The sequence below is a fragment of the Biomphalaria glabrata genome, chromosome 9 (genome assembly GCF_947242115.1).
Source record: "Biomphalaria glabrata chromosome 9, xgBioGlab47.1, whole genome shotgun sequence".
Classification (NCBI taxonomy): Eukaryota; Metazoa; Mollusca; class Gastropoda; family Planorbidae; genus Biomphalaria; species Biomphalaria glabrata.
In genome coordinates, this window is record NC_074719.1 from 34,255,066 (window position 1) to 34,282,921 (window position 27,856).

General features: G+C 37.1%; 1 protein-coding gene across 4 annotated transcripts; it reads left to right on the plus strand.

Moving 5' to 3' along the window:
• Nucleotides 1–4,905: 4,905 nt before the first annotated feature.
• LOC106053989 (uncharacterized) lies at nucleotides 4,906–27,839 on the plus strand. 4 transcript variants are annotated; one of them, XM_056042169.1, is made up of 9 exons: nucleotides 4,906–5,010; nucleotides 10,554–10,713; nucleotides 14,921–15,019; nucleotides 17,502–17,619; nucleotides 18,746–19,065; nucleotides 20,177–20,264; nucleotides 21,981–22,067; nucleotides 23,704–23,769; nucleotides 26,083–27,839. In XM_056042169.1, the coding sequence occupies exons 3-9, from the start codon at nucleotides 14,921–14,923 to the stop codon at nucleotides 26,943–26,945; spliced, it is 1,641 nt and encodes a 546-aa protein (XP_055898144.1). In that variant the 5' UTR covers nucleotides 4,906–5,010; nucleotides 10,554–10,713; the 3' UTR covers nucleotides 26,946–27,839. The 4 variants fall into 4 exon arrangements, with proteins under 4 accessions (XP_055898144.1, XP_055898143.1, XP_055898145.1 ...); XM_056042168.1 differs by having other exon boundaries at nucleotides 4,923–5,122; XM_056042170.1 differs by having other exon boundaries at nucleotides 4,925–5,122; nucleotides 20,177–20,252.
• Nucleotides 27,840–27,856: the final 17 nt, after the last annotated feature.

A 27,856-nucleotide genomic window follows, 5' to 3' on the forward strand; every position in this document is an offset into this window, starting at 1 on the left:
TATTGTCAATTGATGATCTAATATTATGAGCTACATCATTTTTTGTTTTGTTCTGTATTGAGATGAGGGAAATATTTATTTTTTGTTTTGTTATAAGGTTAAACATATCCAATGCTGACTTCAAATCTGTTTTTGTTTTGGTTTTTAATGCAACTACCAGTACACCAAGACTTTGAGAGGTGTTTTTCATGTTCGTTCCAGTTTACTTAAGATTTGTGTTTCATTCTTCTAACGACACATCTGGATTAGTGTGTACCAGGAATCGACATTGCTTGTAATTATGTCATTGCAAACACTTTTGGTTGTTCTCATTTTTTAATGAATTAAATCATTGGTTAAATTCTCTTTCAAACATATTTTTGTTCATTGCATTATATACTTGTACAGTATGTACAAGTTACCTTTCTGGTAAAATTGTTTGCTATGGTAAGGCTGTAACCAAATTAACGTATTGTTCACATTTTGACCTTAAATTACAATGAGTTTTTTTTTTTAATGTGAATATTATCATTAGATAAGCATGACACAGCTGCCCTAAAGGTATAGCTGTATGTATAGTTCGTCCATCGTGGTTCGACGATGACCACTTTACCACTTTTGTCATCCAGGGGGCGGAAGGCTTTGCACTGGGGTTTTGTGTCTCCTCATGTGGCTGGTGAGACCTATGTCAGCCCGGAATGTTCGGCCGCACACTGTGCAGGTTATTCCAGCTGGAGCTAGTGTCTTTGGCCTTGCTTTTTTTTTCTCTGACACCTTTGTTCTGCTGAAAGTACAAATGTGACGTGAACTAGGCTCTTTTGAAAATGAAGAACTTGCATTGGCATCAGAGACAAAGGTATCAAACTAATAACAGACATGACTTGCATTGGCATCAGAGACAAAGGTATCAAACTAATAACAGATATGACTTGCATTGGCATCAGAGACAAAGGTATCAAACTAATAACAGACATGACTGGCATTGGCATCAGAGACAAAGGTATCAAACTAATAACAGACATGACTTGCATTGGCATCAGAGACAAAGGTATCAAACTAATAACAGACATGACTTGCATTGGCATCAGAGACAAAGGTATCAAACTACTAACAGACATGACTTGCATTGGCATCAGAGACAAAGGTATCAAACTAATAACAGACATGACTTGCATTGGCATCAGAGACAAAGGTATCAAACTAATAACAGACATGACCATTCCAGGTTCCCCATTCCCCGCAAAAAAATAAAATGAATACAAATAAAATCTCTCAAGTTATTGGAGTCATCTGGACCTGAACGAACTGCTTGGTGTTACATTATCACACGACTCGCCTATGGTCAACAAAGACTCAATGTCAGGGTCACGCTCTGACGTTCCTCCAAACAGTAAAAACAATGACATATCAGGATCAACTCTGATTGGAGCCATATCGGCCTACTTGTAACACTTTTCTAACGATGCAAGAGAAACACATAAATAGATGGCAGCAGAGACAATGGCGAAGTTGGACTAGAACTACCGTTTACCAGAATGTGTCTGGAATCAAAACAATCGTGAGTTTTGGTTTTATGATGGTGGATGTGCGAAATGTGTTTCCTTTTGACAATTGTATGAAGATCATCTCTTTGTTTTAGGACTCTCAATTAAAACTCATGTAGTGCTTGTCTATCGCCACTACACCATGGAACGGGTTGTGTGTATCAGTCAGTAAAACCATCGAGTTTAAATCTCTCATAAACATGCTCGACAAGGACGCAGTTATCTTCTCTTTTGAAGTAACGCATGTAGTTTATAAGATAAATGTGTTTACTACAGTAAAGCTATTTCGAGATACATACCAAAAAAAAATGGAAAGAGATTTTCATTGAAGGCGAACAACTTGTTGGTGTATCTGGTGTGCAGAATAACAGAAGTGTTGATACACTAGTTTGTTGTTAAAAGGTTACCTGATACATTTGTGGCCACGTTTTAGTACTGCAGAGTCTATTTCTTTTTTTCAGCTCTTCGTTTGTAGCACACTGTCAATATGAAGAAAAGTTTTTTTTTTACTTTCACTCTAGGACTTGTAGTAACGGAGAGTTGATACGAAGAGCAAATGGTGCGCATTGTCATTTCTCTTGAAAATATAGTTTTTTTTTTCATGTATTTTTTCTTCTCTTCCCCCCCCCCTCCCCCCCCCCCCCTAGATTTGAGCAACAACTACAGTTGGTATAGGCTTAGGTATACACGCTAAGAGTGTTAGGGTTTGGACTTTCAAGAAGTAGGAAGTTTCAGGCAGACTCTCTCTCTCATGGGGACATTTTTTTTTCTTGCATTTTAACGTTTATTATTAATTTATTAGTAGTTAAAAGTTAGACAATCCATCACAAGTACCGGCACCGGTTCAGCCCCCCCCCGCCCCGAATGAAATCCCCTCCTGCGGTGGGGGGGGGGGGTCGGAGTTTAGTGACTGATCTTTTGTTTCAATATTGTTTATTTTAGGTGAAATTTTAATACTAGACCATCACTTGCCCTAGCACAGCCAAGGAGGTTTTGAGTTTAAAACCCCTACCAGGGAATTTTGAGTTGGAAACCCCCTACCAGGGAGTTTTGAATGTTTTGAGTTTGAAACCCCCTACCAAGGGGTTTTGAGTTTGAAACCCCATACCATGGGGTTTTGAAGGTTTTGAGTTTGAAAGCCCCCTACCAAGGGGTTTTGCATTTAAATCCCCATCTTCTATAAAACAAAAAATGCAAACGACAATCCCAAAATTCCAAGAGCACATCTAAGGAAGATTTTGATTTAAAAGCCCTTTCCAAAATTTACGATAAACCCCTCTTCAATATAAAAAAGCAAATTACACACTCAAAATTGTATGAGCGTAGTCAAAGAAGTTTTGAGTTTAAACCCCTCTTCAGCTGGGTTTGAAGCTAAAAATACCTCTTCAATATAAAAAAAAGCAAATTACGCACTCAAAATGCTATGAGCATAGCCAAAGGGGTTTTGAGTTTAAACCCCCGCCAACGGAATTTGAAACTATAAAAAAAATCTTCAAAATAAAAAAAAATAAATTTCGCAATGAAAATGCTATGAACGTAGCCAAGACAATTGCGTGTTTTGAGTTTAAATTTCCTATCAGCGGGGTTTGATGCTAAAAAATACCTCTTCAATATAAAAAAAAAAGCAAATTACACACTAAAATTCTTTGAGCGTAACAAAGCTAATGGGGGGGGGGGGTTGAGTTTCAACCCCTCTCCTCCAGATGGCTTTTAAAAAAGTTTAAAGCCCCTCAAGATAGTTTTGAGTTTAAAATCCCCCTACAGAGCGTTTTAAGGTTGAAAGCCTCTCTCTTCAATATTATTTCTAAATCAAACTGCAGTCACCAAATTCTATGACCGTAGCTAAATGGGGTTTTGAATTTAAAAATAAACAAACTCCAGAGATATATTAGTTAAATAAAACCTAACAGATGATTTTGACGATAAAACTTCCCTTTTCGATATAAAATCTAAAGCAAAATAGTCACCTAATTCCAAGAGTGTAGTTAGGAGAGGTTACCAATTTCTACCAGTGGCTAGGCTCCATTAATAAAGTGCAATGAATAATCATCGGCCGAAATTGAAAAACAGTAAATGTGGCTAAACAAAGATGGCTAGAAGACGGATTTTAGGAGTCAGTTATAGAAATCCTATGCCGAACTGGGAGTCGACCCCTTAGTAAGGTTGTGACAGAGCGTCGCATGAGGTTTGCGGGACATGTTCTCCTACAAACTGAATTACGCATAATAAGAGATGCGATAACATCCTATTATAACTTGGCTTCACACTTTCACGGAGGTCCTCAGAGCAGGTGGAAAGAGGCTTCAGACATTGCCACTGACAGATTTTGTGGAAACAGCTTGCCGGAAATTGCGCCGAACGACGCGGGAGAGTTTAAGTCAGTAAGAATATCACATTAGGTTTTTGAAATAAAACTTTTAAATAGCAAGATAATGCACTGTAGATACTTCAGAATATGCATTTAGTTGGCTTTCAATACCAAAAATAGTTCTTGGCCCCGCGCTGGGGGAGCTTTCAGCGCTCTCTCAGACCCCTTGCTTGCAAGGGAGGTGAGTCTACAATTGTATATATATCTACAAGTCTACAATTCTATATATATATATATATATATATATAGAGAGAGAGAGAGAGAGGCAAGTATAAAGTGAAAGTGCCGATACTAGACTTTCCACTCTATGACAGTGAATGACTTTCTTACTTAGATACTCCGCGTAGTTCGGCGCATTAAACGGCAAGCTGTTTCCATAAAATGGTTTCCAGCACTGCCTGCAGTCTCATCCCAACTGGTGTCCACTGCCCTAAGATCATCCTTGAATTGCGTATGTAATAAAGGACGCTCCTGTTTGCGGTTTCCTCATATCGGCATTGCTACAGTTGGGGCTCGCGATTCTGTCGAAGACTTGTCTTGCAAAACCCCATGCGGCGCTCTGTCACAACCTCATCAAGTGGTCGAGTGCCCGTTAGGCATGTAAGGCATAGGATTTCTCTCTTTTTAACCCGATCTCCATGACTCCGAAAATCCAGTGACTTTAGCCAAATATAAATCAACTCCAAGATTCGGGCGTTTGTTTGTAGAAAATGGCTCAAAGCACATTCGAGGTAGTTTAAATGTAGTATAATTTGTTCGCAGTAATCGAAAGCGTTGCTAGACATGCTTGTCCTAGAAATGTAAAGGTATTCTTTAGTAATTTAACTACTTTGACAATATCATCATAATAGTTGAAAAAAAATGAACAGTTAGGCCTATGTCTTCCATCTCTGTTAATGTTGCGAAGAAAGAGCCATTTTAAAAACAGCCGGATAGAACTGAAATTCAGAATTAAAGGATAGTAAGATAAAATAAAAATTAAACTTACAATTTTAGCTTTTTTTTTTTGTAAAAATTTAGTTGGCAATTTAGCGTCATGGATATCCTCGTCATCTAGATTCATTCGTAAATACTTTAAAGTCTACGTAACTATTATGATATAAATCTAGATCTAGGAAAGTAAGTTTATTTTCTCAAATAGTGCAAGTATCCTATAGTTCTGTTTCAGTGCATTTTATGTCAATAATAAATATTTGTTCAAACGGAAAAGGGATGTAAAATGCCACAGAAGGTACGAAGAGGCTCATCAATTGGCCTAGATTTATATTTCTTATATTTACTAATTTAGATCTAGATCTACATCTTTGTAGAAGAAATGTTACTCTGAGTAGTCTTATTACTTTTGGCTCGTCAGGTTTATGGTCGAAGTAGGCCTACTTTACTTTTCAACATATTTTCTGCAAACGACTAGATCTAGATTTACCCAGGAACACTTCTATATTTCATAAGATAAGATAAGATCATATTATAATCTCCACTTCTCAATCAAGTTGAAGTGAGTATACCCCGGGCGTTGCTTCTAGGTCACAACGGGGCGCCCATGTGGAAACGGATGATTAGACCGATAGGAGAGAGCAAAACGGACCCCCATTGGGGTGTCTTAGGACCGAGTTCATTGCACTGGTGGGTGGGGAAAGAAGATAGCCACATACCGTTCCTCAAATAGCAGTTTTATGGCGACATTCACTGATGCAGTACAGAGAAGGAATATGGGAAATTTCTTTGCGTGCTCGGCCTTCGGCCTCTCTTTTAACACATATGTCTTTAGATACAAGCCATCGCTTGTACATCAAGAATGTAACAAATTAAATCTGCTTGGATCCCAGTATCTCTCAAGATAGAACAGTAGTTCAGACATGACGATGGAGGAAAATTTCTATCAGCCAAGAGACTCAAACACTCTTCAACTCAACACTTAGTTTAATGACATAGTTAACAACTATTCCGTCGTGTTTTTTTTTTTAGTACACTGATAGGCTAGTATGAAGAACTATTCTAATCATTTTAGTCCTATTTTAAACGTTTAGACAGTGGATGACAATATGGCCATTAAGAAAAATAGTGTATTTTAGCCACGTCTAGTAGACTAACTAATTACACATAGGCCTACATACGTTATTTTTATCACTTAGTTTCTAAGACACTGCAGCTCACAAGTAAGAGGTAAAGCCCATCGTCTCAATGACTAGCATGCTGTTTATCACCAAACACACTGACTAGCATGTTGTTTATAACCAAACACACTGACTAGCATGTTGTTTATAACCAAACACACTGACTAGCATGTTGTTTATAACCAAACACACTGACTAGCATGTTGTTTATAACCAAATACACTGACTAGCATGTTGTTTATAATCAAACACACTGACTAGCATGTTGTTTATAACCAAACACACTGACTAGCATGTTGTTTATAACCAAACACACTGACTAGCGAGCTGTTCATAACCAAACACACTGACTAGCATGTTGTTTATAACCACACACACAGACTAGCATGCTGTTTATAACCAAACACACTGACTAGCATGCTGTTTATAACCAAACATACTGACTAGCGAGCTGTTCATAACCAAACATACTGACTAGCGAGCTGTTCATAACCAAACACACTGACTAGCATGTTGTTTATAACCAAACACACTGACTAGCGAGCTGTTCATAACCAAACACACTGACTAGCGAGCTGTTCATAACCAAACACACTGACTAGCGAGCTGTTTATAACCAAACACACTGACTAGCATGTTGTTTATAACCAAACACACTGACTAGCATGTTGTTTATAACCAAACACACTGACTAGCATGTTGCTTATAACCAAACACACTGACTAGCATGTTGTTTATAACCAAACACACTGACTAGCATGTTGTTTATAACCAAACACACTGACTAGCATGTTGTTTATAACCAAACACACTGACTAGCATGTTGTTTATAACCAAACACACTGACTAGCATGTTGTTTATAACCAAACACACTGACTAGCATGCTGTTTATAACCAAACACACTGACTAGCATGTTGTTTATAACCAAACACACTGACTAGCATGCTGTTTATAACCAAACACACTGACTAGCATGTTGTTTATAACCAAACACACTGACTAGCATGTTGTTTATAACCAAACACACTGACTAGCATGTTGTTTATAACCAAACACACTGACTAGCATGTTGTTTATAACCAAACACACTGACTAGCATGTTGTTTATAACCAAACACACTGACTAGCATGCTGTTTATAACCAAACACACTGACTAGCATGTTGTTTATAACCAAACACACTGACTAGCGAGCTGTTCTTAACCAAACACACTGACTAGCATGTTGTTTATAACCACACACACTGACTAGCATGCTGTTTATAACCAAACACACTGACTAGCATGTTGTTTATAACCAAACACACTGACTAGCATGCTGTTTATAACCAAACACACTGACTAGCATGTTGTTTATAACCAAACACACTGACTAGCATGCTGTTTATTACCAAACACACTGACTAGCATGCTGTTTATAACCAAACACACTGACTAGCATGTTGTTTATATCCAAACACACTAACTAGCGAGCTGTTCATAACCAAACACACTGACTAGCATGTTGTTTATAACCACACACACAGACTAGCATGCTGTTTATAACCAAACACACTGACGAGCATGCTGTTTATAATCAAACACACTGACTAGCATGTTGTTTATAACCAAACACACTGACTAGCATGTTGTTTATAACCAAACACACTGACTAGCGAGCTGTTCATAACCAAACACACTGACTAGCATGTTGTTTATAACCACACACACAGACTAGCATGCTGTTTATAACCAAACACACTGACTAGCATGCTGTTTATAACCAAACACACTGACTAGCATGTTGTTTATAACCAAACACACTGACTAGCATGTTGTTTATAACCAAACACACTGACTAGCATGTTGTTTATAACCAAACACACTGACTAGCATGTTGTTTATTACCAAACACACTGACTAGCGAGCTGTTCATAACCAAACACACTGACTAGCGAGCTGTTCATAACCAAACACACTGACTAGCGAGCTGTTTATAACCAAACACACTGACTAGCATGTTGTTTATAACCACACACACAGACTAGCATGCTGTTTATAAACAAACACACTGACTAGCATGCTGTTTATAACCAAACATACTGACTAGCATGTTGTTTATAACCAAACACACTGACTAGCATGTTGTTTATAACCAAACACACTGACTAGCATGTTGTTTATAACCAAACACACTGACTAGCATGTTGTTTATAACCAAACACACTGACTAGCATGTTGTTTATAACCAAACACACTGACTAGCATGTTGTTTATAACCAAACACACAGACTAGCATGCTGTTTATAACCAAATACACTGACTAGCATGCTGTTTATAACCAAACACACTGACTAGCATGTTGTTTATAACCAAACACACTGACTAGCATGTTGTTTATAACCAAACACACTGACTAGAGAGCTGTTCATAACCAAACACACTGACTAGCATGTTGTTTATAACCACACACACTGACTAGCATGTTGTTCATAACCAAACACACTGACTAGCATGTTGTTTATAACCAAACACACTGACTAGCATGTTGCTTATAACCAAACACACTGACTAGCATGTTGTTTATAACCAAACACACTGACTAGCATGTTGTTTATAACCAAACACACTGACTAGCATGCTGTTTATAACCAAACACACTGACTAGCATGTTGTTTATAACCAAACACACTGACTAGCATGCTGTTTATAACCAAACACACTGACTAGCATGTTGTTTATAACCAAACACACTGACTAGCATGTTGTTTATAACCAAACACACTGACTAGCATGCTGTTTATAACCAAACACACTGACTAGCATGTTGTTTATAACCAAACACACTGACTAGCATGTTGTTTATAACCAAACACACTGACTAGCATGCTGTTTATAACCAAACACACTGACTAGCATGTTGTTTATAACCAAACACACTGACTAGCGAGCTGTTCATAACCAAACACACTGACTAGCATGTTGTTTATAACCACACACACTGACTAGCATGCTGTTTATAACCAAACACACTGACTAGCATGTTGTTTATAACCAAACACACTGACTAGCATGCTGTTTATAACCAAACACACTGACTAGCATGTTGTTTATAACCAAACACACTGACTAGCATGCTGTTTATTACCAAACACACTGACTAGCATGCTGTTTATAACCAAACACACTGACTAGCATGTTGTTTATATCCAAACACACTAACTAGCGAGCTGTTCATAACCAAACACACTGACTAGCATGTTGTTTATAACCACACACACAGACTAGCATGCTGTTTATAACCAAACACACTGACTAGCATGCTGTTTATAATCAAACACACTGACTAGCATCTTGTTTATAACCAAACACACTGACTAGCATGTTGTTTATAACCAAACACACTGACTAGCGAGCTGTTCATAACCAAACACACTGACTAGCATGTTGTTTATAACCACACACACAGACTAGCATGCTGTTTATAACCAAACACACTGACTAGCATGCTGTTTATAACCAAACACACTGACTAGCATGTTGTTTATAACCAAACACACTGACTAGCATGTTGTTTATAACCAAACACACTGACTAGCATGTTGTTTATAACCAAACACACTGACTAGCATGTTGTTTATTACCAAACACACTGACTAGCGAGCTGTTCATAACCAAACACACTGACTAGCGAGCTGTTCATAACCAAACACACTGACTAGCGAGCTGTTTATAACCAAACACACTGACTAGCATGTTGTTTATAACCACACACACAGACTAGCATGCTGTTTATAAACAAACACACTGACTAGCATGCTGTTTATAACCAAACACACTGACTAGCATGTTGTTTATAACCAAACACACTGACTAGCATGTTGTTTATAACCAAACACACTGACTAGCATGTTGTTTATAACCAAACACACTGACTAGCATGTTGTTTATAACCAAACACACTGACTAGCATGTTGTTTATAACCAAACACACTGACTAGCATGTTGTTTATAACCAAACACACAGACTAGCATGCTGTTTATAACCAAATACACTGACTAGCATGCTGTTTATAACCAAACACACTGACTAGCATGTTGTTTATAACCAAACACACTGACTAGCATGTTGTTTATAACCAAACACACTGACTAGCATGTTGTTTATAACCAAACACACTGACTAGAGAGCTGTTCATAACCAAACACACTGACTAGCATGTTGTTTATAACCACACACACTGACTAGCATGTTGTTCATAACCAAACACACTGACTAGCATGTTGTTCGTAACCAAACACACTGACTAGCATGTTGTTTATAACCAAACACACTGACTAGCATGTTGTTCATAACCACTCACACTGACTAGCATGTTGTTCATAACCACTCACACTGACTAGCATGTTGTTCATAACCAAACACACTGACTAGCATGTTGTTTATAACCAAACACACTGACTAGCATGTTGTTTATAACCAAACACACTGACTAGCATGTTGTTCATAACCACACACACTGACTAGCGAGCTATTTATAACCACTCACAAGAAATCTTCTTTTCAGGTTCCCTCGTTCAAACAATCTATATAAATGATAGAGGCGTCTTGACAACGGAATGTTTGTGACTAACCCCTCTGAATAATAACAAGGAAACCTAAATGGATTCAACATCTACTGCTAGGACATCAAACAAGGACTGTTGAGCATTCTGAACACACAGAAGGTTCTCTAAAAGATTAAAGATATCATATTTATCCTAATTACAATTTTTTTTTGATAATAGAAACTTTTTTTTTCGTCATTTGAAACATAAAAAGTTGAAACTTTGCACAATTATTCATTGGCATAGACAGGGCATGAATCAATAAAAAAATAACCTATTAGTCAATTAGAAAGTAAAGTTCCCCTTTCAGACCTTGTGATCTATGGGGCAGAATATGTAAAAGTAATCTGTTTCTATAACCCACTGTTAGCGATGGTGTCATGTGACCAGCAGATCGACCAACCGCCATTATTTTTCTAACTAATGTCACGTACTCATCTAACTGGTTGGACTCAGAGGTGCCTTAAAGATCCCCCCCCCCCCCCAAAAAAAAAAAATTCTCAGTCTTCACAAGAGTTCAAACCCGAAACTCACTGTTCGGAAGCCAAGCGCTTTTTCACAAAGCCAACGCGCCTCCAGTCAATTAATTACTGGCAATTAAATTATTTTGTTTGATACCAAGAAGGGAGATTAATCTTTCAGCATTGACAAATGCGGCAAAATATGTAGAGTTTCGCCCCTTTAAATAATTGAACACGTTATTTCTCCCACACTCATTCTCGGATCAAGTTGAAACTTTAAACAATTATTTATTGTACCTAACAAAACATGAATCAAGTAGAAATCGAGAAGATCCTCTGAAGCTGCGGCTCAGGACCAACTGCACTGATGACAACTACAAGGATAGCCACTACCTCAATCTGTATCACGTGGCTCAGGACCAACTGCACTGATGACAACTACAAGGATAGCCACTACCTCAATCTGTATCACGTGGCTCAGGACCAACTGCACTGATGACAACTACAAGGATAGCCACTACCTCAATCTGTATCACGTGGCTCAGGACCAACTGCACTGATGACAACTACAAGGATAGCCACTACCTCAATCTGTATCAAGTGGCTCAGGACCAACTGCACTGATGACAACTACAAGGATAGCCACTACCTCAATCTGTATCACGTGGCTTAGGACCAACTGCACTGATGACAACTACAAGGATAGCCACTACCTCAATCTGTATCACGTGGCTCAGGACCAACTGCACTGATGACAACTACAAGGATAGCCACTACCTCAATCTGTATCACGTGGCTCAGGACCAACTGCACTGATGACAACTACAAGGATAGCCACTACCTCAATCTGTATCACGTGGCTCAGGACCAACTGCACTGATGACAACTACAAGGATAGCCACTACCTCAATCTGTATCACGTGGCTCAGGACCAACTGCACTGATGACAACTACAAGGATAGCCACTACCTCAATCTGTATCAAGTGGCTCAGGACCAACTGCACTGATGACAACTACAAGGATAGCCACTACCTCAATCTGTATCACGTGGCTTAGGACCAACTGCACTGATGACAACTACAAGGATAGCCACTACCTCAATCTGTATCACGTGGCTCAGGACCAACTGCACTGATGACAACTACAAGGATAGCCACTACCTCAATCTGTATCACGTGGCTCAGGACCAACTGCACTGATGACAACTACAAGGATAGCCACTACCTCAATCTGTATCACGTGGCTCAGGACCAACTGCACTGATGACAACTACAAGGATAGCCACTACCTCAATCTGTATCACGTGGCTCAGGACCAACTGCACTGATGACAACTACAAGGATAGCCACTACCTCAATCTGTATCAAGTGGCTCAGGAACAACTGCACTGATGACAACTACAAGGATAGCCACTACCTCAATCTGTATCACGTGGCTCAGGACCAACTGCACTGATGACAACTACAAGGATAGCCACTACCTCAATGTGTATCACGTGGCTCAGGACCAACTGCACTGATGACAACTACAAGGATAGCCACTACCTCAATCTGTATCACGTGGCTGGCGTTAGGGACAAAGATCATGAAGTAGTCGAAGCAACGATCACGACATCGTCTCAAGGGCAGGCTGGTCAACTGGAGAAACAGAAAGCGGCACCAGCGGAGAACAGTGCAGATGGCTTCGTGCAGAATACTCTCCCTGCTGTCTGTGTCTCTCACCGGCTGACCTCCACTGGACACTGACCAATCTCCACTACCGTGTACGGCACAAGACTCCTTGTGTATTGATAGCTGAAGTTCATGTCTGTGTCAGTGTGTGTTTTGTAGCTGTTAATAAACATAACATCTGGTATTTAATTTCTTTCACATTTCTTTCGTTGAGTTTTTGCCATAGATATTTAAAAGTACTATTTGGTTTTATTTGTTTGTTTTAAGATCGCTATCTATAAGACAGATGATGTAAAGGTCTTCTGTTTCTGTTACTCGCGGTTAACAAGAGTGTCATGTAGCCAGGACAACGACCAACCGTCTGTATTTTCCCAAATTAATGCCAGGTACCCCTTTTAGAGTTGGGTGGACTCAGGGATGTCCTTATAATCCCGTAGTTCAAAATCCCTGCCTTCAGCAAGATTCGAACCCGCTTTAACCCTCAGCCGCCATGCTGATTTCGCTATCAACAGAAAACTGAAATATGTTCACTTCGTCGAAAACTAAAATATGTTCACTTCGTCGAAAACTAAAATATGTTCACTTCGTAGAAAACTGAAATATGTTCACTTCGTAGAAAACTGAAATATGTTCAATTCGTAAATAACTGAAATATGTTCACTTCGTAGAAAACTAAAATATGTTCAATGTTCACTTCGTCGAAAACTGAAGTATGTTCACTTCGTAGAAAACTAAAATATGTTCACTTCGTAGAAAACTAAAATATGTTCACTTCGTAGAAAACTAAAATATGTTCACTTCGTAGAAAACTAAAATATGTTCACTTCGTAGAAAACTAAAATATGTTCAATGTTCACTTCGTAGAAAACTGAAGTATGTTCACTTCGTCGAAAACTAAAATATGTTCAATGTTCACTTCGTAGAAAACTAAAATATGTTCACTTCGTAAAAAACTAAAATATGTTCAATGTTCACTTCGTAGAAAACTAAAATATGTTCACTTCGTAGAAAACTGAAGTATGTTCACTTCGTCGAAAACTAAAATATGTTCACTTCGTAGAAAACTAAAATATGTTCAATGTTCACTTCGTAGAAAACTAAAATATGTTCACTTCGTAGAAAACTAAAATATGTTCAATGTTCACTTCGTCGAAAACTGAAGTATGTTCACTTCGTAGAAAACTAAAATATGTTCACTTCGTAGAAAACTAAAATATGTTCACTTCGTAGAAAACTAAAATATGTTCATTTTGTAGAAAACTAAAATATGTTCACTTCGTAGAAAACTAAAATATGTTCACTTCGTAGAAAACTAAAATATGTTCATTTCGTAGAAAACTAAAATATGTTCAATGTTCACTTCATCGAAAACTGAAGTATGTTCACTTCGTAGAAAACTGAAGTATGTTCACTTCGTAGAAAACTAAAATATGTTCACTTCGTAGAAAACTAAAATATGTTCACTTCGTAGAAAACTAAAATATGTTCAATGTTCACTTCGTAGAAAACTGAAGTATGTTCACTTCGTAGAAAACTGAAGTATGTTCACTTCGTCGAAAACTAAAATATGTTCACTTCGTAGAAAACTAAAATATGTTCACTTCGTAGAAAACTAAAATATGTTCAATGTTCACTTCGTAGAAAACTAAAATATGTTCACTTCGTAGAAAACTAAAATATGTTCACTTCGTAGAAAACTAAAATATGTTCATTTCGTAGAAAACTAAAATATGTTCACTTCGTAGAAAACTAAAATATGTTCACTTCGTAGAAAACTAAAATATGTTCATTTCGTAGAAAACTAAAATATGTTCAATGTTCACTTCATCGAAAACTGAAGTATGTTCACTTCGTAGAAAACTGAAGTATGTTCACTTCGTAGAAAACTAAAATATGTTCACTTCGTAGAAAACTAAAATATGTTCAATGTTCACTTCGTCGAAAACTGAAGTATGTTCACTTCGTAGAAAACTAAAATATGTTCACTTCGTAGAAAACTAAAATATGTTCACTTCGTAGAAAACTAAAATATGTTCATTTCGTAGAAAACTAAAATATGTTCACTTCGTAGAAAACTAAAATATGTTCATTTCGTAGAAAACTAAAATATGTTCACTTCGTAGAAAACTAAAATATGTTCATTTCGTAGAAAACTTCTTTTGTTTTCATTCTCAATTAATTTCTTTTTCCTTTAGATGAGACCATACCAGGAAGTCTCAGACATAGTTTTACAACTACAGGGCTTGGAAGAACTAAAGAATTTCTTCACAAATGTTTTTGATGAGATTAACTTGGTGAGATACTAGTATTGCTTAACTTAACCATGTCATGTTCAATCATTTAATTATCTGATTAAATTTACAAACATGTTTTCATGAAACAGTATTTCTGCTGCCTTCAGGCAATCCCTTGAGGTAAAATACATTGCTTTCTTCAACAATAGTTGGGACTTACTGTTCAGTCAGATATTAATGATATAGCTCCTTCATTTACTTCGATACTTATATTTAAACAATTCTGACATAAACATATCTTTATATATTAATGACTAGCCGTATATTACCCACGGCCTGTGGGCTTTAGTTTAGGTATTACTGGTCTACTGGATTAGATGTAGCTCTAAGTCAAACATGGCGAATGTTTCCTTATCATTTTTGATATATTTTGCCAGGAAAATGAAAGTAATCTGAAAATGGGTTTACCTGTACAGCCAATATATTCATATCTGACATAAAATACCCTGAAAACGGATTTACCCGATTTGTTAAAAAGTTTCGTCCTTTAAAAGAGATATATTTAGATGTGTTTTTTTTTTAATTTTGAAGGCCTTCCGGTTGTGGGTGGAACATAAAACATACACTGCGGTCTCCGCCATAAGCTTAGGAACATTTATGCCACCTTTTATAGAGATTGATCAAACGGTTTTGATTTCTATGCGGCGCATACATACATACAAACGCCTTACATTCTGCTTTATATATTAGAAGATATACATACTCGATGTAAAGCTAAGACAATTTTCTTCACTTCGTAACGAGATGTTTAAATGTTTGTACTATGTAGAGTATGATTCGCGTCACGTGACAGTGAATGTGTAAGAGCACTCTCTGATCATTGTGAGTATAAGATTTAAACTGAAGTAGAAAGCATGTCGAGATGTCGGCCATTTTACTTCAAGCTATTTCATGACGACATCGAGATATATAGAGTTAGTGTCAATATTCTTTTTACTCCTTCTTAATATACGAATTGAATATATTGCAATTGCGCTTTTAGTAGATCTTAAGTTTTCATTTAGCAAGATGAACAAGTTTACACAATTCTCAAAGGCCTTTTTTTGTGTCTGTGCATTTTTTTGTTACTATCGATATATTGGCGATTGTTGTTTTTATTATATTTTTGAGGGTTGCGACATTTAGAATTCAAGTATTGGCTATAACTCAAGTCACACACATACCGCCAGAGTCTTAAAAATTTATTGAAGTCGTGGATTTGTTGAAATTAGTTGGATAAGCTTAATATTAAAAGTTGATTACTGTTCAATATTTGAATTGTCAAGGTAACAAAAAGTGATTGTGTTGGCTTGTGAACGTTGTCGTGCATCTGTGATGGCCCAATTGTAATATCCCGAACCAGAGGCTCTTTTCTAGGCTTCCATATTTTTTATACCTTTCTTAACAATATTTGTCTCGCATAGTTGTTCGATCATAGTTTTTTCTTTATTGCTAATTATTGTTATAAGCAGAAGTTAGGATTTATTTTTATTTTTATATTTAATGTTCTAATTGCCAAGCCAGGTAGAGATGTTAACACTTGAAATACCTCCGATGTAAGCATGGTCAAATATTGATAAAGATTTTTTGCTAACACTGAAGAAGGACATTTCGTTTTTTACAAGATTTAATCTTTGTTGTCTATTCCTTGGAGATCTAATCAATGAAATGTATTGCCTTAGATATTGTCTTCAAAGTTTGGATGATTTCCTCTCTAACACTTTGATATCCAATACTAAAAATGAATACATCGGCAATGACCTTTTTTTTTTACATCAAGCAAAAAATTGGTATAAACCATATAAGTACTAATAAGGTAGCTTGACTAAGAAAGAGCTCAACAGTGAACTGTAAGTAATGACCAAGGGCCTCACAGTCTTGCTTTGTTTTCTTTTTATAGTATTAGAATAAGACTTTTTAAAGATAATTAGCCTCTACATTATTCATGACCGTTCTTTTGATATTTGTTTTGACTATTTTTTTTTTCTGTTGACCAGCGCATTTGTCTACGAATTGTGTGTTCAAGGCTGTCGACGTTTCACAACGTGTGGGCAGTTTAGACCAATAGCTCGTTGTCACATCACAGGTCTGTACGACGTGGAAACGAGCTATTGGTCTAAACTGCCCACAGGTGTGACGTTTCAGGTCAGTGTTGAGACGTTCTATAACGAATGGCCTCGGCTTACTACGTTTCCTAGCCGTGGTGTGCAGTCGAGCGAGACAAATATACTAAAATGACCAAATGGAAATTGTTTCTGTAACAAGTATATACTTCTATGCTTCAATGGGTAGGATGTTGAAGCCAACATTTTTAACTATATGCCTCCTATTAAAAGAAAAGCCAGAAAGGCAAAACTAAGTCGCTATTTTCTTTTATATTAAAGCAAATTTGTTTTTATTTTTAACATCTATTATCTGGATCTCATTTAGATTGATTTAGCTTGATTTTTAAACAAACACATGGACTTTTTTTATTTTATAAACCAATACTCCTTTTTTTTAGATCAAAATAAAAGGTGAATTGTGGATTGAGGAAAAAGAAACATCGACTTTCTTAGAAGTCAAGGACTATCTCAGGGAGAAAACTTCAGAAATTTTACAAAAGTGTATTTTCGTAACAAGTAAGTTTTAGGAATATTACAGAAAAAATAATTGATAAACGTTAAAATTTACTTTTGTAAAAAACTAAAAAATAATGATAATCTTCTTAATAACATAATATTTTAACGTTGACAATGATAGTCTCACTAGTCAAGTCTCACTAGTGATAGTCTCACTGTTGGTTCATGAGATAGTGATATTTTGTGTGCTTGCTGGAGAAACAAAACCATTAGTATGTTACAGTAGAGAAAGAGACAAGACAGAGAAAGAGACAAGACAGAGATAGAGACAAGACAGAGATAAAGACAAGACAGAGATAGAGACAAGACAGAGAAAGAGACAAGACAGAGAAAGAGACAAGACAGAGATAGAGACAAGACAGAGAAAGAGACAAGACAGAGAAAGAGACAAAGACAGAGAAAGAGACAAGACAGAGAAAGAGACAAAGACAGAAAAATTACAATACACGTTTCCCAGCATTTCTACAACCAAATGTTCTTACTTTGAAAAATGGACTGAACTTTCCCCTAAAAAACATGTTGCTAAAAATTACCAAGATGCCATTCCTATAATTCCTGTGGTTTCAACTTCTGTCGAAGGTTAGCAGGGTATTTAGAAAAAACATATGTAAGAGAATTTATAACAAGACATTTGATTGATTGATTTTTCACACTTAGTAGACCTTATTACGTCCTGTCATTTTAGAGAAAATAGTGAACAAAGGTGGGTTCAAATATATCAGGAATATATATAACAGGTGGTCTTATAATACAGGTGGTCTCATAAAACATGTGTTCTCATAAAACAGGTGATCTCAAATGACACGTGTTCTCATAAAACAGTTTTCTAATTAAACAGGTGCTCTCATAAAAACAGGTGCTCTCATAAAAACAGGTGGTCTCATAAAAACAGGTGGTCTCATAAAACGTGATCTCAAATGACAGGTGTTCTCATAAAACAGGTGGTCTTAAACGACAGGTGTTCTCATAACACAGGTGGTCTCACATCTACGTCTTCTCACATAACTGGTGTCCTTACATATCAGGTGTTATCACTCATTAGTCTATTTCAGCTAAATATTTTACATATTTAGAAATAAAAAATGCCAATCTATATTTATCTATTTACTTGTATTATCCGTGAAAGAGAATAAAATAGATTCTAGTGCCGCACTAAAGAGTCAAGAATTGAAGAAAATTGAGAATGTCGTGGAGGATCAACAATCAACAATGGATCAGATGGATGAGAAAAGAAAGGCAATGTTTAGTACAAGCGAAAGTGGGAACACCAACCAATGGAACGACTTACAAAAAGCTATCCATGAAAGATTTGACAAGTTGAAAGAAGACATCAATGCTAGACAACAAGTTGTCTCCATTTGTATGTCACAGCTACAAACTCGATGTGATAGTTTGTTGAAAGAACAAAACAATGAGAAAGAAAGAAGCAAGAACCAAGAAATGAAGGTGAGACTTATTTAAATACAAAGTCAAAAGTAATCGAATTTCAAGTTTATTATTATTTAATTACGTGTACCGTTAAAGTCTTTGTGATATGTCAAATATTTGAATTTAGAATGACAATTAAAAATAAACGGTTTAATTGGGATTTCCTAGTACATGTATTTGTTTTAAATTTGATAACAATTTATTTGCTAGGGTTAAAGTATTTCACTTCATAAACATTTATTTGTTTTTCTAAAACGCATGTTCAGAAATAAAAGTTCCCCTTTCAGACCTTGCAATCTATAGGACAGATGATATTCAGGTCATTTGTTTCTTTGGCCAACGGTTAATGCGCAGGGTGTCATGTGGCCAGCACAACGACAAATCACCTTATGTCAGGTACCCATTAGAGTGGGGTGAACTCAGCGCGCTCTAAAAATCCCGAAGTTCAAAATGCCAGTCTTCGCCGAGATTCGAACCCAGGACCTTAGGTTCAGAAGCCTAGCGCTTTACCGCTCAGCCACCGCATCTCCAATGACGTCATTGTTACTGACAAATATCCATTATTCTTGTTTATCTCCCCTTCTGTGTTAAGATCATTTCCTTTATAGTGATCTGATCTCATTGACAGACCACCGCGCCCCCGATAAAAAAAAAGAAACACAGTCATATGCCAAACAAAATAAAATAATAACTCTTGTTCCTTTTGACCTTTTACTAGCATATATATCAGTATATTAGAGATGAAAGCAGGTTGTCTAGTTATTTCTTCTTTATTTTATTATTTGATTGTAAGAGGTGAGGAGTTACATTTTATTTTAGAATGTAGGGCCAGGACTTAGTTTATGTATAAGAGTCTTTATTTATCTCAGTGCTAACTTAATGTCACTACCATTGAACATTACTGAATTGAGTTAAGATATGTATTCAGTGGCGTAGCCTGGGATTTTGAGACCTCTTTAGGGGTCCTTGCATTTTGACATTCGAAATAATGACATGAGTTAATGGCGTAATATTTAATGTAAAAACAAATTTGGGACACTCAATCGGGGGACTCCTTAATCCGGGGAGATTTTCTGATTTGGACCTCCTCCCCCCCCCTAACTACACCACTGTTTGTATCTATTCTTAGATAGAACAAATGTGGCAAATACAAAAAGACTTCAATAGCAGGTTGGAAGAAATTCTGAAGACTCAAGAACTTCTCGGTAAACTTGCTGGTACATGCTAATTATTGACTCTAGATACAGGGACGGCCTTAGGCCACTGCAACCTATGCGGCCGCAGTGGGGCCGCTTTTTCCTAGGCCCCGCGCTAATTCTAGGTGTAAATTATTAAATTAAACCATTGTAACATATTACCACAGGGTTCCCGAGGCCTTTGATTTTTCAAGAGCTCCTGGAAATTTGAAATTGCAAAATATACAAAAAAGTCATAAAAATCTCAACTCAAATTATTTAAATCTCTTGAAAACTCTCTAAAATCTCCTGAAAAATAGACAAATTTGTCATTTTGGATGTCATTCAATATTGATTACTTCAATCCGACTCGTTGTTTAAAAAAAGGCATTTTAGCTTTCATTTTATAAAAATATAATAACAGAGGGAATTTTAAACAAAACAGGAAGTTCCAGTATTTAAATTACTTTAATAAATATAAATCTATCACTCTTAAAAAAATCAAAAGCGATATTTTGCTAGTCGATGTAACATAATCTAAATCTAAAAGGCAGATCTTAATAACTATCGGCTTTTTGTTCGAAAACTACCATCTACTGTAGATGGCTCGTAAAGTTAATGTGACCGTGATTTCGTACTTAGTAAAGTATGAAAAAAATGTATAGACGAATTTATTTTCTAATACAAAATCTTAATTTTCACTTATTATCCTTATCCCTACACAGAATGTGCCCCGCGCAATCCGCAGTCTGTAGGACCGGCCCTGTCTAGATATTTAATTAGAGTAAGATATTTTACTAAACTACATCTTATGATATAATGATATATGTTAAACTATGTTACATCTTATGATATAATGATATATGTTAAACTATGTTACATCTTATGATATAATGATATATGTTAAACTATGTTACATCTTATGATTTAATGATATATGTTAAACTATGTTACATCTTATGATATAATGATATATGTCTAGGCCAACATAAAAAAACAGGTATAGTAATGTTTGATAAACATTCTCAAATCTTTGGAAATCATTATAATATTATTTGTATCTGCGGAAATTTAACAGGCACATTTATTTTTTAAAAAAGGACAAGTGATTAAAGTTAACTGATTTGAATAATATATGCATATTATTAAGAATTACACGTTGAATAATTAGTTAGAATGTGAGATGACATGATCGAACTCGATTTTGGTGGGTCCATAGAAAACTTTTCTATGATAAAGAAACTTTGAACACTAGAAACTAATACCAATCCAAAGAGTTGCTTTTTTCCCCCTAGTGTCATTGCAAATGTTGATTTAAAAAAACAGTTTCTTAAGGGCTCTTTCAATCCAGCAAACTGTTTCTTAGTAAGTATAGGACCTCTTCTTGTATTTCCCTTACTTTCATGGGATAGGGGTTATGGATTTTTTGTTGTACTTTGTAAGTCATGCTAAAAATAGCGAAATCTGCTTTGTCAAAATCTGTTTTGCTTACCAACCAGAGAAACAATGGAAACGTTCACGAATTTTTAGTGAGGTCAAATATCAATTACTTTTTGTTTGGAATGCACATGCTAGGCCTAGGTATCATGATATTCATAAATACTAGTTAGAATTGCCAAAATCCAGTAACAGGAGAGAAGAAATGAACTAGTCTATAGATAAGTGTTGCTTTGTAGTCGTATGTGTGATGCAGTTATATTCAAGTCTTTTACATTAGAAAGCGGAACTACATTTATTGTATTTGACTTTCTGTTTTAGATACGACTATCGGGAAACTAGCTGATTTAGATCTAACCTCTAAACGGGATCATAATTATGCTTTTGAAGGGACTTCTTTTTCTGAAGGTAAAGTACAGCTTTTGCCTTTATAGACAAAACGTTACATAACAAGAAAGTATACCTGAACATTAGGCTAACATCAAATTTCGAATAATGGTAATTAATTTATTGCATTTATATAGCGCTACTTGCATGCTTATAGCATGCTCAGAGCGCTATGGCCCAATCTCATTTGTGGACCAGTGGGGGGAGGGGGTATCTGGGAGGTTTTCCGTGCTGCCTTTAGGCGCTCAGTGAACACAATTCTTCTTGAGCCGGGTGTCGAACCTCGAGCCCCCTTGAAAGCTATCCAAGCCAAGTTCAAGAGTAAGGTACTTAGCCTCTAGATCACACATCCCACTATGCTATAATTGTGTTTATACAATTATTTTGAACGGTGGAGCAAGAAATGGTGCTATTTCTGTCTGTATCTCAATCTGTTCCATTAGCATCACAAAAAAAAATAAAAAAATAAAAAATAACTAAAAGCGCTATTAAAAATTTGATTCTTTTTAATGCACTCTTATTAGATGGATGTTTCAGCTACTTTTGATTCTTTTAATCAATTTAAATAATTTTGTTCGTGTTACATTTGGTATTCTCTGTCACATGACCAAGGAATGTTTTTTTTTAGCCATTTCCCAGTGACTTCTAGTTAAAAATATTTTGAGTGTCCCTAAAACAAAACTTGTTTGTACATTGGACTCTACATAAACTTTCTCCTTAGTACGTGTTCCATGATATCACAAGTATAGTCGTGCGAATTTTATTCTAACTTACAAGATCCTAAAAGATCTATCCATTTGAATCCATTAGGAATGCTTTATTTCCAACAGTTGCCATGTTTCACACCTTGTCTACTCAACAGTTTTGGGGCATCATACTTATCGGTTTGTTGGTAAAGGATTTATTTCGAGAATTCGTTTTTATGGCAAAGTAAGACAGAAGCTTCCATCTCGAGCATTACAATTTCTTGTTAGCTCCCCTTCGTCTTCAGCCTCAGCACACACGAACACACACACACACACACACAGTTTTAAAAATATAGTGGGGCGGCTGAGGCCTTAAGTAGATTTAAAAACAAGAGAAATATTTTTTATAAATTCTTTATAAAAAAAAAACAAAGCCTATTTAAGGGAAAGAACTCTGCACTTACAAATAAATTGCATATAAGCTATTTCCTTTATTCAATACCAAGCAAAATAAATAATTTCTAGTGATTAATTAGTTAATTTTTAAAAAAAATGGACTAATGTTTTGTTCAGTACAATAAATAATTTTTGTTAAGAGTTTCAGCTTGATCCACAGTGAGTATGAAAACAATAACGTGCAGAAGTATCCAAGTGGACTTAACCTTACATATTTAGCCGTAACTGTGAATATTGAAGAATTGATTTCCCTTTTTGTTGTCAAACAAATAATTGATTAACCATTGACTAATTGGTCTATTTTTTAAAATGTATTCATGTCTTGTCTGTGCCAATAAAAAATTGTGCTAAGTTTCTACTTGATCCGAGAATGGGTGTGTACAAACTTTTTATTGAACGGACAGACAGACAGATAGAAAAACAGAAAGACAGAGTGAGTTGATATAAGCTTTGTAATAATGAAATCTATACACTACAGCACAAAGATAAGCCTCACATCAAACTTAATTTTTCAGAGTTTCATTGTCAAGCAACTGGCCAGTCTGATGTCCAGTGTAATAAATACTGTCTTCATATTATAGGTAACCTACATTTTTGAAATGCTAATTATTCAACAAAATATTTTTTATGAACTGCTATAGTCACAGTGACAATCTGTTGAATAAAAGTTATTTCACCGACTCCTATAGCTCTGTTTATCAAATTAATCCAATAGAATAGATCACATGCATTGAAAGCTAATTATTGTCTCATTTTATTATTACATACCTCTAACTGCATCGAAGAATTAATGGCAATTGTAGATACTTGTGATTGTAGTGTGGAGTTTACTAGCGTGTTGTTACTGATCTATCGAGCTCCTATATGTGTGATACATTGCAGATTGCCATTAGATATGGTGGGTACATAAAGGCTAGCGAATACCATTAGAATGATAAGATATTGTGAGTACTCAGGAGACGGATAGTGGTGTGTCATTAGATATGCTGGTAACCAGGTGACAGATACTGGAATGACATCAGATATTGTCAATACCAGAGAAATAAAATATCCATATCGTTCACAAGCATACCTGTTGCCTTGATGGAAGTGACTAGAGCACCTTACACAGTCCACTCCCCGCCCCGATGATTGTGTGCAAGGGTAACAACCCAGTCATACAAATATTGTTATTTCACATACTTCATGCTTCAAAAGACAACACAACTGGACGAAGGGGGGTGGAAGCGGGCAGGGTATGAACACTAAACCATCGAGACGACCAACCGACAGCCCAGCGCGCATACCACATGACCAAACAGTTTCCCTCATAGATAAAGACATGGGAACAATCTGAATGAAACACAAAATGTGTTGAAGCAGGCCAGTGACTCTTATGAACAGCATGACCTCATGGACGGAGGCATGGAATTACATTCACTCTCTTCTTTTGGTGTAACTAGGTCTAGTATTACAAAGATAGATGAGTGTGAGGCAGCAGTGTAGAAGGAGTTAAAACAACAAACAAACAACATGATGCCTTCAAGATAATCCTATTGATAGCTCTCAGCTGAAAACTTCATCTCAATATTTATAATATTTTAACGCACTCACTGCATCTTACAGATATGCTTATTTATTACGAAATTGAAACAAAAACAAAAAGACAACTGAAATACATAATAAATCCCAGTCCTTTCCATTTGAAATAGTCTTGTAGAGTTGTGCCTCGCACTTGGAACACTAAGGCCAGTAAAAGCGAACAGAAGCTCCCTTTCACCAGCATGAATTGGGTGATTGCGAGTTCCTCCTTGCCGCAACCCTGTCTGACGGGGGTGAGACTCGGGGTTTGATTTGCGTTCACTTCCAGTGGACACCGAAATCCGGACTCGTGGACTAGAGACGCGGCCAAAGGGGCCCCCGCCATATTTCTTTAATATACCAGGTTAACAGTGCGGGACATGCCATTTATGCAACGGTCCCTTGAGGGACGGCACCAGCACGTTGACAGATCGCTGCGGGAGCTATTTTTACATCCCCGCACAGTGCAATGAGAATACTCTCGTACCCTCTTAGGCACTCCCGCGGGAGCCTTGTTTCGCCACCCATTTGTCCTAGTCGTCCCCTCTCACGACCGTTTGTTTGTTCAATGTTTTACATGTTTCGGATGTTCCTTCAGAGTTGAAGATAATTACTTCCTAGTCCAAACCTCCCGCAGGACGACGGGGGATGGGAGCGGGCAGGGTTTGAACCCTTGGACCATCGATAAATCTGAACGACAGTCCAGCGCGCAAACCGCAAGACCAGGCAGCCATTTTTACCCGGGCGCAACGATGAGGCAGGGCATCAAGCCCGGGCCAGTCCCTTCCTGACAGTATTAAAGCTTAGAAGCTAATAAGATACCAAGCTATCGTTTGACAAAACAACGTATGACTATTTTTAATTTTAGTACAGTTAGGATCCACATCCCCCCCCCACCCCACCAATGATCACGCACTCAAGTTTCCTTTTGAAACCTTGCGATCTAAATTTCTGTGGGTCAACAACAACCAACCTTCTTACTTTTCCCCAATTGATGTCAGGTACCCACTGGAATCAAAGATCCCCCCCAAAAAATATCCCAGTCTTCAATGGTTCGGAAGCCAAGCGCTTTACCACTCAGCCAACGTCTCTCCACGCTCTCAAGTGACCCGTTCAAATAGCTTACCAAAAAGCTTGGTATCACAAACACTTATATATCAGAGAAGGCACAAAGAGATCCCCGGTCCTCTTTTTAGCGGGTTATTTCTTTAAATGTACAATTTTACTCTATTATCTTATTAATCCTATTATATCTTTTATAAAATACATGCCAAAATTAAACTTTACAATAAAAGAGCATTACATTGTGTCTATAACTATTTCTAAATGAACAGGTCAACATGAACAACAAATATCAGATGCTGGGGAAACGGATCATCGCAAATACTTGAAGGAATGCTCTCGGAATCCAGGTCACACAAAATTTACCCCAGTCAATGCATTCGGCTTATATCATCTGCCTGAAGGTCACCGTGACAAGGATCTGTATGACCTAATCAAGGCCGCGTCTGACCTGACAGTGAAAGTGAGTGTCACTATGACCAGCCAACACAGACCAGAGTTTTGGCCAAACACAGAAACTCCATATGTTCTGTACAACATGAGAGGGACTAAGCAATTGAGAACAGGCACTGGCTATGTCAATTTCGTCGAAAAACTTACAAACGAATCCTGTCCATGTGATGGCTTAAATCAAGTCTGGTGGAAGATTACAATGTGGACAGCTACAAACTTAATTTTTGATGATATCGAGGCCAAGAAAACGACCCTGAGATTTTTCTATGACCACAAACATAGTCCAGAAATTGAACTTAAAGTCTTTCCCATCTATTCCTCCCACGACGTGGCCCGAGACATTTGCTGGATTCAATTCGATACGTGTGATCGTTTCATTGCAGAGAGACTCCAGAGAGCGATTACACTTTACAATGCTTGTAAGAAAGTCAACAATAAGTACGCTCCATCTAGTGAGATGAACAAGTTGATATTCATTGTCTCCCACCCTCATGGCTGTTACAAACAGGTCAGTATTGGTCACTGGAACGACAAGTTTAAAATGGGTTGTGGCTTTAAGTTGGCCCATACAGCAGGTACATGCCAAGGAAGTGCTGGAGCTAGAGTCCACTGTGTGGGGAATGATGATTTATGGGTGTACAGTGGACGTTCGAAATCTGGACTTCAGTACAGCTGTTCCTAGAAGTACATTGCGAGCGTTGCTAATCATTCTAATTTATTTGTATTTATTGCTAAATATGTTTCTGCTTTCAACATGGATATTAAATGTCCGTACTTTTAATCCTAAGATTTCTCAAGTGACGAGCTAATCGTTCTGTTAACGTGGCGTACACATAACAGGTCCACTATGTAGGTCCTCCTGAACAGTAAGGTGATCTCTCTACTGCCTGCAATGTTTCTTAATAACAGGTCCACCATGTAGGTCCTTCTGAACAGTAAGGTGATCTCTCTACTGCCTGCAATGTTTCTTAATAACAGGTCCACCATGTAGGTCCTCCTGAACAGTAAGGTGATCTCTCTACTGCCTGCAATGTTTCTTAATAACAGGTCCACTATGTAGGTCCTCCTGAACAGTAAGGTGATCCCTCTACTGCCTGCAATGTTTCTTAATAACAGGTCCACCATGTAGGTCCTCCTGAACAGTAAGGTGATCTCTCTACTGCCTGCAATGTTTCTTAATAACAGGTCCACCATGTAGGTCCTCCTGAACAGTAAGGTGATCTCTCTACTGCCTGCAATGTTTCTTAATAACAGGTCCACTATGTATGTCCTCCTGAACAGTAAGGTGATCTCTCTACTGCCTGCAATGTTTCTTAATAACAGGTCCACTATGTAGGTCCTCCTGAACAGTAAGGTGATCTCTCTACTGCCTGCAATGTTTCTTAATAACAGGTCCACTATGTAGGTCCTCCTGAACAGTAAGGTGATCTCTCTACTGGCTGCAATGTTTCTTAAACGTCCGTTCCCTCTTTGTTTAGTTTTGTTCTTCTTACCTGTCGAAGTAATGCTTGTTAAACGCAAGGAAAGGGAATCTCTAATGTTCAGTTTACAACTTTACCCCTTTCGTGGTAAGGGGGGGGGGCGAATGTAATT

Coding starts and splice junctions, on each gene's coding strand:
- LOC106053989 (XM_056042169.1), top strand. CDS start 14,921: ATGAGACCATACCAGGAAGTCTCAGACATAGTTTTACAACTACAGGGC. Junction 17,620..18,745: donor AAAGTGTATTTTCGTAACAA/GTAAGTTTTAGG, acceptor TATCCGTGAAAG/AGAATAAAATAGATTCTAGT. Junction 22,068..23,703: donor AGGGACTTCTTTTTCTGAAG/GTAAAGTACAGC, acceptor TTAATTTTTCAG/AGTTTCATTGTCAAGCAACT.